General features: G+C 40.2%; 1 protein-coding gene across 1 annotated transcript; it reads left to right on the top strand.

Annotated features, from left to right (window-relative positions):
• Positions 1-1,287: 1,287 nt before the first annotated feature.
• On the top strand, positions 1,288-11,141 carry stk33 (serine/threonine kinase 33). The gene is made up of 13 exons (XM_070964999.1): positions 1,288-2,309; positions 2,850-2,963; positions 3,118-3,222; positions 3,391-3,529; positions 6,083-6,168; positions 6,804-6,891; positions 7,780-7,855; positions 7,941-8,053; positions 8,188-8,273; positions 8,360-8,432; positions 8,643-8,809; positions 9,795-9,881; positions 10,239-11,141. Exons 1-13 carry the CDS (start codon positions 2,193-2,195, stop codon positions 10,443-10,445), a joined length of 1,458 nt encoding a protein of 485 aa, XP_070821100.1. The 5' UTR covers positions 1,288-2,192; the 3' UTR covers positions 10,446-11,141.
• Positions 11,142-12,763: the final 1,622 nt, after the last annotated feature.

Here is a 12,763-nt window from a genome sequence, read left to right as displayed (position 1 = left end):
GTTCAACAGCAGTGCATGGTGTAAAGAACACTGCAGCCTCTATGGGCCAGTGGCATTGTTACTGACAGTAAGGGTGGCAGAAAAAGTATACCTTGAGTTAATGTGAGACAAGCAGGTTTATGGGAAGAAAAGTTACACAGGATCGAAGTCATCTTTTGTCCATGCTCTCTTTGTTCCAAAGTGACATTGATTTTGTGTGCTTAGCTCTTTGACAGTATCTTCCACACTCCCTGTCATTAGGTACTACATATAAATATATATAATCATTCAGTAGTGTAAATAAACAGAAATTTCTGCCTGACAGATCAGATTGATGGAGGGATGAGGCAAGTATGGGCTTGACTTGTGATGATCCGTCGGCTCTAATTACTTCCTGCTGAAAATGGAGATGAGGCAAACTCAATGTGGACCACAGCCTGTGTGTCCTTGGCGATGGAGTGTGTACTGATGTTTGCTCATCTTTCAGCGTGTCTGTGTGTGAATGAACACCATTACATTTTGACGTTGTTTAATTTGTGCTGTCCATATAAGTAGACATGGACTAAAAGTGTGACTTAAGTTGAAAAAAAAAAAAAGGAGGATAAGCAGACTTGACTGTCTTTGAAGGATGCTTTGAACTGTCACATGTTAGTACTACTGATGTGCATGTACCTCGACAGAGATTTTAGCCTTAATAGAAGGCATTTTAGGTGCACGGGTGGCCCACCATTACCCACCATTTCTGAGAGGTTTAAATCCTAATTGTATTTCCATCGATTTGGTCGTGCAACAAACACAATTGGCCATGTTTGCAAGTTGCAAGCCAGAAAAACATCATGTCCTTGTCACTGCATTTGTGAGTTCTTGAGTGTTGTTTGTGTCTACTCCAACAAAGAGTGGTGTGACTTGGGAGAGAGAGCAGGAAACTCCTGCCTGTTATTGTCTGCCCTCTTGGTTAAGTTCCTCACAGGTGGATAAAAAGAATTGGAAGTTTTAACTTGACAGTAGGTGGATAGGTGCTGTGTATATCTATATCGATCGAGGTTTACATGTAGTAATTCTTTATGCGCATTCGGGCCCCAGTCTGATCATTTCGGGGTTAATCTTCCACCTCCAGCCCTTCCAGTCCTCGGTTTGGATTTGTGGTCAGATGCAAGCTGCTGTTTTTTAAGTTATGAAGTCAAAAAACAGAAACAAGTCAGGTATTTTGACCTGTAGTTTGATGTGTCATTTTAGAAACACAGGTCTAGAAATTGCAAATAGATAATCACAGGCTTAAAACAATTCAAGACCTGTGTCTGCTAGTGACCCTTTTTAAGGTCAGACTTCTCACCTTTACCTCTACCTGATATCCCATTTCCTTTGCATCTGCGATCTGGGGCTAAGGACCAGGCACCCCTGTCTTTGAGACACCTGAGGTGTCTCTCCTTCAGTCACTTCAAGTCCCCAGTGATACACTCATCACATCCCTCTGTCTTCCACAAATGAGCTATGATTGAGCTGATTGGAATTTCCAGAGGCTGTCACAATCGTTTTGATTGGAAAATAGACAGGAGATAATGGGAGAGACAGGCCTGTTATGAGAGCCCTGTCAGGGCTAAAATAATGCGTCAGAGTGAAGAGGTTAAAGACGCCGCTTCCTTGTTAATAATTAATTGCTGTGCATGTGGTGGATCCACTTCATCGCTCCCAGTCATCACTTGATAACTGCTTTACATTTAATTTGGCTTTAGAGACTGTTTTTCAAGCTGGGTAAATTTTGCTCAAAGTTAATATGGGTTCAGACAGAGACAGCAGTTTGGAATTAGACTAGGGGAAGTAAAGATTCAACAACTCTGTCCACTACTTTTTGAACTGCTTGAATTAACATGAAATACGTTAAAAATAATGTTTTCAATACTAGTAAAATGAGGTCCAATTAAAAAGCTTTGAACTGCTTTTTTAAATGAGCAGTGATGACTGCACATGTTGGAAAATATTTGTGTTTTTTTCTTAGAGTGATATTATTTAAACTGGAAACAATACATCATTTCGTATGCTGAATGATCTGGAAAAATATTATCCTATATCATCCCGCTATTTGATTAGCCAAAGAAATGCAGTTATTAATTGTCAACCTAGAATTTCCTTTGTCATGGACAGCCCTATCATCCTATGGCTTGACAAGGAATTTCAGAGAGATAATTATGACTGCCCTCTCCTTCCTCCTCTAGATGACACAAGCAGATGTTGGTGTATTAGGCATGAAGATGGTGTCCCTGCGGACCAGCAGGGACACACTGGAGAGGAATGTGCCTTTAATACGCCTGGATGATGATGCTGACCTGAGGGTATGGAGAGCTTTTATACATGATTCCACTATAGTCCTGTGTTATGCTTTTGGGGCCACCAGTGAAGAAGTTACACACACTCACTGGTGACCTCCGTAGTGCACTCTGTCTACAGTAGAAGAGGATCAAACTTCACTTTGCTGCTGTATAGCCCCTTCATTGGGGAATTTGACTGCTCCCTTTACCAAACCCAAAGCAGCCAGTGCTCAGCCTTGCATGCACACAGATAATGATCAAGTTAATTAGACCTGAGATTGAACGAACTGCAGCAGCAACTTAATCATTTGTAACTTGATTAGAAATACTATATTCTGCCCCTCTGGAGACCTGAAAACTTTCAGTTTTTTCAGAGATCTTGAAATTAGGATGTACTTGAGGATTCAGGTCTTGAGCTAAGACATAATGTCTTTGTAATCCAAAACAGTGAAATGATCCTGAATTCTTCAACACAAGCTCAGGGGAAATCCTCTGCTGTCTGTGACTGACAGTGAGCAGGTGTACATTCAAAATGTATTAATGCTTTCTTTCTTATGCCCATAGAAAATATATAAATTTGGAAGGAAATTGGGTCAAGGTAGCTTTGGAGTTGTTTATGAAGCTACCCACATTGAGACACAGACAAAGTGGGCTATTAAGGAGGTTTGCAGACCAGCGGTGAGTGCATAACCCTAACCCTCTGGGAAGCCTGTTTTTTTTTTTTTTTTTTAATGTGCTGTACTAATAACATAGTTTAAAGTTTGGAGAGAAACAAATGGCCATGGCCACACTGAAACTCCGTCAGCTGAGATTTGACTTTCTGTCACTTCAGGCAGGTAGTTCGAAAGTCAAGATGCTGGGGCACGAAATAAACATTCTCAGACAAGTGAATCACGCTCACATAATACATCTCCAGGAAGTCTACGACACGGCTAAGGTGAGCATTGCTGTCAAAGCAAGCCTAATTAAGAGAGTGGGTTACATGTATTGCATGTGACATATTATAATCTCCTATTACTGTGTGTCTGCATAAATATTACTGATAAGCACGCACAAATTGACTGTATGGGGAGCTGCATTTTCTCTGCTTCTGCTCTGTTTCTAGATGACTTGTTTGGTTACTGAGCTGTGCACTGGAGGTGAACTGAAGCAGCTGCTGCAGCGCAAAAAGTTCTTTACAGAGGATGAAACGAGGCATATCATCTTGAGCTTAGCTGACGCTGTTGTCTACCTTCATAAAAGAGGTAAGAGGTTCTACAGATTGACATTTTGATAGTATTAGAAATCATCTTGACACTAGCTGGAAATCTAGGTTTTGAGTGTGTAGAAATGTACACATGGTGTGTTCACTGACAGCACTGACGGTGTGACACCCAGGCGTGGTTACTACTTCAACAGACATGAAACTTACAACCTGAAGACAAATGAAACAATGCTGTTCATCTTGTTAAGTTACTTTATATGCTTCATACCCTAATAACACACAGGGGTGGAAGAAATAGTATAGGGTCATGTTTTATTCTACGGTATTGTATCTTCTTAAATTATGTACACAGATGGAATTAGAAAACACTTATGGTTCAGGCTGTGTTTTGAATGAAGTGTGCATCATTTAAGTGATAATAGAGCCATTATTATACTCAAATTATGTTGCCCTCAATGATGTGATGTGCTTTGCTATCACAACTTTCAGTCACTATGGAAATATGGTTGATTTGGATAAAACTGTAATAATAATCAGCTTCCAGGGAAAAAAAAACATAATAAACATTTGAATGAAATCTATGTGTTTTATTTGGAAATCCCGTTTCCTCTTTTAATAGTGAAATCTGTGGTTAGAGGTAATTTAGGACGTAGCCTGGTAATGAAGCATCATTACATGTGGCTAATGAGTAATTTACAACAAGCTAGGAAGCAATACTGATTAATAGGTGTGCTTTCACATGGAAAGTCCCTCTGTGCTGGTTTTCCTGACCTCTATAGAGACCAGTGATGCTAATGAGGTAGCCAGAACAGTTTTTGTTCAATGACCAATCATGAAAGTCCCTCATCTTAAATTTGTTGGGGTTTTCCCAGACTATCAAATCTTTTTTGCTGTCCTTGTCAACCTCAGATGCTTCAGCTATTAGTCTCGGCTGTATTTAGGCTCAGCTGTGCTTTCAGCCTTAATGCTAACACATGCTGGTGTCAACATGATACACTATGCTTATACATGTAACTATTAAACTGCAGATCCCATTATGAGTGAAGAATACTGACGCATAATGCACCAAAAATGATGTTAGAATTGTTAATGATGATGATACTTTCTCTTATTTCTGTATTTCATTAAGTAATGCAAAGAAATGCAAAAATAGCAAGTGTATTTTAAATTGTTATTTACAGTATGTGTAATTATTAAATAGACATTTGCGGATATTAATTTGAGAGTTCAGCTAACAGAAAGCAGTTGAAAAACGGATTATTAAATGAATAATAATGTAGTAATAATATTAAATATCTTAAATGGATGAAGAAGAAAAGAACATTTTCATGTGTTTACTTTGTTCACACCAGTTGGTCTAACTTACCTTTCACACACCATCAACGCTGTTGTGTTTTATAATTGCTTGCTTCAAACAGTGCAGTGAAAAGGACTGCCCAGGGCAATTGTATTTTTCCTCTTGCCTTCTCTCACTCCACCAAGTTTTGTTAACAAGGCCCTTCAGCCTGCCTTACTGTAAGTGGGGTAAACAGCTCACTGTGTTAGTGTGTGCAAAGCAGTTTATTCTGGTGACTGACATCAGCGAATCATGATGCATTTAACTTAAAACAAAAAACACCTTCATTTTCAGCTATTTCAGATATTTTTATCAGATAAATTTTCAAAATATGGACATGTTGCACTGGCTTATTCCATGAAGCTGCTTAGTTAGCGGAGTCTTCATTAATTCCGTGGGGACATTTGTCCTCTGCTTAACAACTATTTAGGAGCAGAGGGAGGCTATAGGTCAGTACTGGAAAACCAGCTCCTGTTTTGAGGCCAGTGCCTTAGTTAAGGGAAATGAGTATTGCCTTTTTTCAAGGCACCTTGAGCCGTATCGGTTTTAAGTTTCTATTGTATTACATTCTGTAGATAAAGATTAAAGTTTGTTGTCATTAGAGTCGTGGGGAACACACATTTTATTTATTTATTTATTTTTTGTACGTTGAATTATGCAAGAGAAAACAAGACAGATGTCAAGACAAACTCTGAGTGCCATTTCTGGCCACCAGGTGACACTACAACAACATGTTAACAGCATCATTGACATATTATATCGTCTTATGAAGTTGAAAGTTGTTCATTGAGCTAACAAAAAGCAGCATTAGCATTTTAGAATCGTGTTTCTGAATATATCCTGGATGCGCTCTCTGTTAAGCTCTGTGTTAGTCTCCACCAACTTAGAACACCAAATATGTGGCTCCCCAGCTTCTAAATGTTTAGTAGCTAGTTGATAACACTGTCTACAGTTTGGTGGTTAGTTTGCAGTGGGTTCATAGCTTTTCTTTTGCTCAAAGCAGCTGTCGGGGTTGAAAACAGGTGAATCAAATAGTAAAACCGCAGGAAATAAAATCAGAATGCTGTAATAATTCTGAGAGGTTTCATCAATATGAGCAACCCCCTTTTTACCCATTTGATCCATTGTTAACATACAAATACTGATGAATGAATATTGTACAAATGAATACAACTAATCCTGTAAACTGTACATCCACGTTAAAATGGTATTCAAACCCATTATGTCTGTGTGAACATTTTCCTCCTCACGTTACAGACATAGTGCACCGGGACTTGAAGCTTGAGAACATTCTTGTGAAAAATTCTCTGGATGAGGATGAAAATAGCAGGATTAATATCAAGGTAAGATGGTGACACAAAGCGTGAAATGTTCCATCGCTGCTTCTTATCCGTTCTCCGTCCGAGTCCAAGCCTCTGATGGGCACTTTTTCCTCACCTGCCATCTCTATATTTAGTAAAGGGTTTCAATACTACCTCATTACGACAGACTCCCTGTGGTCTTCTTTTATAGTACACCTTAACAAAAAGAGGCTCAACTGTATCTTTAACCAAATTACCAGCTGAGCACAGCGTGTTGCGTACATTCACAACAAGCCAGCCAAAGCAGATACCTGGTGTGCAAGCTAACACAAGTGTAGCCCACCGCACAAACGTCCCTGTTTTTCGCTGTTTTCCTCTTTTCTGTCAGATGCACACATACAGTACACAAAGACCCACATACTGTACATGTCAAAGAGTGTTGTCATGGCACAGCATAACTGCCTTACATTTCTCAGATTTTTGTAATAATGTGACATGCCTTTGCAAACATGTAGACACAAACAGTCTTAACAGCTATGTTACTATTCATGTATAGCGTCAATGATCATAGTTTGTGTTCGAGCTCTAGCCTTGTTTTTCTGACAAAAGCACCTTTAACAAAGACTTTAATATGGGTTTTGTATTTGCATCACCTTTTTCTGCTATTCTCTACCCAGGTGACAGACTTTGGATTGTCAGTGCAGACAGGTGGTGTAGGGATTGAGAACATAATGACGGAGGCCTGCGGGACTCTTATCTATATGGGTATGACACCTGTATGTCCTCCAGCATGTCAGTGTAACATACAGATGACCAAAGGCATAGAGCTTAAAGTTTGAGTGCCGTACCAGCATGCTTTGCCATCTGCTACAGTATCTTTTCAGTTATACCACTAGGGGGTGCTAAAGTTGGTCATGTTTAAATATTACCCAGTGGTTTCCAGTTTGTAAGCAGTATGTGTAATTCTATTTTTGCATGTGGATGTGTCATGTTTTTATGAGCTTGTCCCTGTTTTGTTTGTATTTTGTCCTCAACTAGCAAGTGCACATTACCGCAAAGACATGTAATACAAATGTGTATCATGCGTGCAAGATCCAATATGACTTCCCTTGGTTTCATGCTATTCCACTTATAGACAATAGGTGGAGGCGACATGCCAGAACATGTAGCAGTGTCAGGCAAAAGCAGGACAAAGAAGACTAGTAGCCAATGTTAATATGGATATAAATAATGCAGATTTCAAAGCATTTAAAAACTGGCTTTGTGAAAGTGTCATGGGAATGGAAATGCATTCAACACCTCAATGATACACTCAGAGTGTTTGATGAGGAACACTGAATCGGGAATTTGGGAACTGCATGCTGTTGTTGCACAACATTTTTAAAATGTTGGAGAAAGACCTTGCATTGTTCTGGCTTGTCTCCTCCTCTCCATTTATTGGTGCATTGCTGCCTTTTGAGGCTCATTACTGCCACCAGCCGTGGACATACATTACTGCCCTGTGTATCACATGGCTCCTGTGCTCGTGGTGAATGCGCTAAGACGATGAAATGTTAGTGTTAGTAGTGGTTAAAAACTAATTTAACTTGTAGTTTTAAGCCTTGTAACTCAGACAAAGACAGCTTTACATTTGTGCATGCGTGTTAATTTCAGCACCTGAAATGATGAGCGGTCGTGGTTACAGCCAGTGGTGTGATGTGTGGAGCATAGGAGTCATTATGTATATGTTGTAAGTAAACACACGTGCTATGTATACATATACACAAACATGCATACATTGTGAGTACATGTGTCTGTGTTGTCTGTCCCTGCAGGCTGTGTGGGGAGTCCCCGTTTGTGTCGAAAACAAAGGCAAAACTATTGAAGGAGATTATGAATGAAGAAATCAAATTTACTCAACCCATCTGGGCCACAGTCAGTGATGCAGGTGGCACTTAATAATAAATAAAAGGAGAAATTATTTGTGATATGGAGTTCCTGTTTTTTCACTGCATTCATGCAGTTTTACTATTGAGATTGTCACTAACAAACTCACTGATTGGCTTGATTCTGTCTCCACAGCAAAAAATGTATTGACTTGCCTTCTGAAGGTGGACCCTGCCTACCGCATGTCTGCTAATCAGCTACTAGAAAACCCCTGGATCACAGTAAGTCATTGATTGTCCCAGCTGCATTCATAAACTTTACTGAATGAGTCGCACAAGCAACTTTTATGGAGTGCTTTGTCCAACAGGGTGACACTAATGTTCCTGCTATACCGTCCAATGTGCTGGAGATGATGCGTCACCACCTGGAGCAGGAAGAGGGTACGACAATGACGAAGATTTACTTCATCTCAATTGATATTTATTAACCACATTGTGCAAGCAATAATATATAAAATATTCTGGCATCTGAAAATAATGAATGAAATGGAGGCAAAGCAATTGTCAGTTAACATGAACCAAAGATGAGAACCAGAGATGAACCAAAGTGAGGTTACTTGAAGTTAATGCTGTATAAACCGTCCACAAAAGGAGTACAGACTCTGGAGGACTTGTCCCTTGCCTCCTCTGAGGACACACTGGACCCACCCCTGGTCCCAGATGCAGCTTCAACGGAAACAACGAGCAACCACAGGAACCACACAAGGCTCAGTCCTGAGAGCGACAGCAGCTCCTGCACATCCGCATCCACCAAGTCGGTACTGTCTGTTTTACCACAGCTCTACAACAAGCTGACCTCACCTGCCCATGTGTTTTCTTACTCAGCTCTCTAAATCCATATGGCTAAATAATTTAAAAGATGTCAAGCCTCTACTTAACTTTTTACCGTTTCCACCATTAGATCTGCTTACAAATCACATACCATCACATACCATACATTTTCTATACCGCCTATCCCTTTCGGGGTGGCAGGGGAGCTGGAGCCTATCCCAGCTGTCAGCGGGCGAGAGGCGGGGTACACCCTGGACCGGTCGCAGGGCAACACACAAGACAAACAACCATTCACACTCACACCGAAGGACAATTTTAGTGTCCCCTATTAACCTAATGAGCATGTTTTGGTCTGTGGGAGGAAGCCGGAGTACCCAGAGAGAACCCACGCATGCATGGGAAGAACATGCAAACTTCACACGGAAGGGCCCCGCCCGGGGATCGAACCGGCAACGTTCTTGCTGTGAGGCACGCGCACTACCTGCTGTCCCACCGTGCCGCCCTACACCAAACATGCTTTTACAAAGTTGTTGAAGTTTTTGGGCATTATTCATTATGGTTATGATCATATTTTAATCGACAACTCACATTAGTAAGAAACATAAATGGTCCTGAATAAATCTTACTAACCATATCCTCTGCATAATATTAGATTTTGCTACTATGCTCTGCGGTTAGATACTTTAGAGAAGTCGTGCAAAATATTTACAATATGCTGCTCATTCTGTGTTCCTGTTACTGAATCAGTTTTTGATTGTAAATATCTTTCTTGTCAATATTCAAGTGGTAATCATGATTGTGAATCTCAAATTGTTCAAGTTGCATGTCAAGGCCAAAACGAAACAAAGCAAAACAAGCCTGAATTGTCAGTAAATTAACACTGTCGGTCAGCCATTATCTATTTTGTATGGTCTTGGAATCAGGTATTGATCTCTCATCTTTCTTTCGGTTATCCTTGGATCTGGGAATAAGACTAAAGAGAGCGGTGGCAGCCTGCAGAGGGACAAACAGAAAAATGGCTCAGAAATTCCAGGGCTGCCTCAACCCACCACTACACAGGTTTGTCGATCTTTGCAGTTCAGTTTCAATTTATTATTTCACGTACAGGTTTTAATTATATTTCCAGAAGTACTTGACATATTCTTTAGTTTTTAATTTGAGAGATTTTGATCAAAAATGTTTAAACTACAAACAGCTACTGCTGCACATTTTGGATTTTAAACACAAGCTTTCTTATCATACAGCCTAAGCGCTTTCACATATTGCATACTGCCTTTCACATTCAGTCACCACTAGATGGTGCCAGATTTACCTGTTACAGAAGATGCTAATAAAGGTGTAGCCGTGCAGCTGTTTTCAAATGAATGTACTTGTTAATTCTGTTATGTAAGATGAATATGAATCTTATCCCTGCAGCCCCATGCTGGTGTGAAACCCTCCACACAGCCAAGTGCAAAGCAGCGCGGGCCTCGGGACAAGAGGAGCGTCAGTACAGGACAGAAACCAGCCTCTGACATCAGTAAGGTGGGCAACCAGAGACCCTCTACCTCCAGTAAAAGTAGGACTGGCCCCCGCAAACCACCAGCTGGCTCTAAGACCCACACGCCTTCAGAATACAACTAAAAAAATGAGGCATAGCACTGGAGGGAACACACAGGTGGGTAGGCAAAGGAGAGTGAGCATACAAGACAGAAAACTAAACTAGAGGTGGACTTTATTTGATATACACTTTATTTAACAGAATATTTGTAATTCTATGATTTATGATGTGAATGAAGGACTGTGAATGGTGCAACCTTTACAGCGATGAGCAGAGACTACGCAGTGGCAGCAGTGTCAAACACATGGACCAGGCGTGAAAATACAAGAAGTCCACTGCAGCTGAGGGTCCAGCCTCAGCTGTGCCTCGTGCCAAAGTAAAGGGTCTCCAGTCTGAGCCCCCCCCAAACCTACTGGACAAATGCTTACTGTCACACAGCCAACTGTTTGATATTAGAGGTGACATCTGATGGGAGGCTTTTATTGTTAAGCAGTGACCAAAAGTTCCTCAATAAGACTGTTACTGTTAGGAATTACTTACTACCTGGCAGTCTTCTCATTGGTAAGGTCATCTCTTTATTTATATACACTGTGAATGTATTTCCTTCTCCTATAGAAAGCAGTTGTCACTTGAAAATAATTAAATCTCTGATGTAAAAAGTGAATGTTAATTTATTACATTAGGAAGAATTAATTATTGGGTAGAGTTCAAGATGAATGTAATGATCTGCTTAGAGAATATTTTCAACATCCTGGCAATGTTGTAAAATGAAATGTAGAAGTTGAGTGTGTATATATTTTTAAGAATAGTACTTAAAATGTGCCAAAAAAAAAAAAAACACACAGAACAGTTGCACAATCATTTTGCACATTTTCAATAAACCAACACCATATTCTGTATTGTTTTATAATTACATGCTAAACTGCAGAGAACACTCATGAAGAGTACATTCGTGGACATCATTTCACAACACCAAAGTTAGCATTTGGGATTTTCTTTTTTCCGTTCTGACCTCTCAATTCCAAAACGCCCTATATGCAGTGACTGCACACACTCAGTGTCAAAACAGAAAGACTGTCACACAGGCTGGTTACGCTCCATCTGAATGCAGAGGATTGGGACCGAGGGCAGCCACGGGTCTAATCTCGTTTGGAGGCCATTGAAAGCAGTAGGAGCTACTTTGAGGGCACTGCCATTCAAGCACAGGTTTTTCCGCTGTAGAGAGAATAATCCCCAGCATAGATACAACATTAAAGTAGCCAAGCATAACACACAGAGGCTGAATTTCAAATCCACCCATTTGCATCCTGAAGTGAATGAGTGCCAACAATGGGGCTCTGTGTTTTAGTGTGTATGCGTAAATGTAGTGTGTATTTGTTGAAGGTTTTTCTACATTTCAGGGAAGAGGTAATTGTCTTAAAAGAGTGGACACAATATGTTAACCTTTGACAGATTCTGTCCAGGTGGACATGCTGATCTTGGGTGACGTTTCTTAATCTAGAGAATAGATAGGCAGAACAGTGTCTTTTGTTCGATATATTTGAATACAGTTAATGAGAATGAACAAATGACATGTGAATTATGTTTGATTCAAGCTGTGTGCCAAAAAGACTGCATCATTGCTGGAATACCGTATGCCTTTGGTTTACTCAGACTGATATAAACAGCAGATGGAGCTGTAGTAAGTTGCTGAATTCATTTCCTGGAGTTAATCTGACAGGAGAGAGCTATCCCTAAAGCTTACTACCTAGTTTTGTGCATGAGGATGTGTAATTAGAATTGATTGCTTGAGTCACTGCCCATTAAAACTGTGATGTCCATGTAATGTGTCACTAATTAATATGTTGCATGGTTATGTCTTGGTGTATTCAAACAAAGTAAATGGTTAAGACGTGATTCTTTTTGAGTGCCGTCTTATTCACAAAATGAGATTTTGTAGGTAGATAATTTGAGAAATAAACAAAAACAGACAGCAGTCGTTGGTCTAGTTAGTTACACCTCTTTTCCCTTCAGACTCCATGCTGGAAGGCTGTTTACACAACCTCTTGTTTGGCTCATTTTTGTCAGAAGAGGAGATGGGATTTCAGCATATGGTCCTCATTGTCTTGATTAATTATAGGGAAACAAAAAAGGAAAAAAACTCTTCAAATTGATTTGTGCAAGCAGAGTATGACCTACAGCACATTGTACACGCCTCAAGGTGGAATAAATGTAAAGAGACTGAAACGCGTAAAGGAAATATGGAAGAAACGGTGTCTTCATGTGTGATGACAGTCGGTTCAGATGCTGTTAAAATACTGTCAGTTTGTATTGCTGCAAGCCAGCAGGAGCCTCCAGTTTTACTTTTACTCCTTCAGCCAAAACAACAGAGAAAAGAGGTGGGAGGGGAGGGGGGACAGAA

The sequence above is a fragment of the Chaetodon trifascialis genome, chromosome 1 (assembly GCF_039877785.1).
Source record: "Chaetodon trifascialis isolate fChaTrf1 chromosome 1, fChaTrf1.hap1, whole genome shotgun sequence".
In the NCBI taxonomy this organism is placed as follows: Eukaryota; Metazoa; Chordata; class Actinopteri; order Chaetodontiformes; family Chaetodontidae; genus Chaetodon; species Chaetodon trifascialis.
Note: the sequence above shows the minus strand (reverse complement) of the source record. Positions and strands in the feature narration are given on the sequence as shown.

Excerpts from the sequence above, each read along its gene's own strand:
- stk33 (XM_070964999.1), top strand. The coding sequence starts at position 2,193 with ATGACACAAGCAGATGTTGGTGTATTAGGCATGAAGATGGTGTCCCTG. Across the intron at positions 2,310-2,849 it reads ATGATGATGCTGACCTGAGG|AAAATATATAAATTTGGAAG; the intron begins GTATGGAGAGCT and ends TTATGCCCATAG. Across the intron at positions 8,274-8,359 it reads TAGAAAACCCCTGGATCACA|GGTGACACTAATGTTCCTGC; the intron begins GTAAGTCATTGA and ends TTTGTCCAACAG.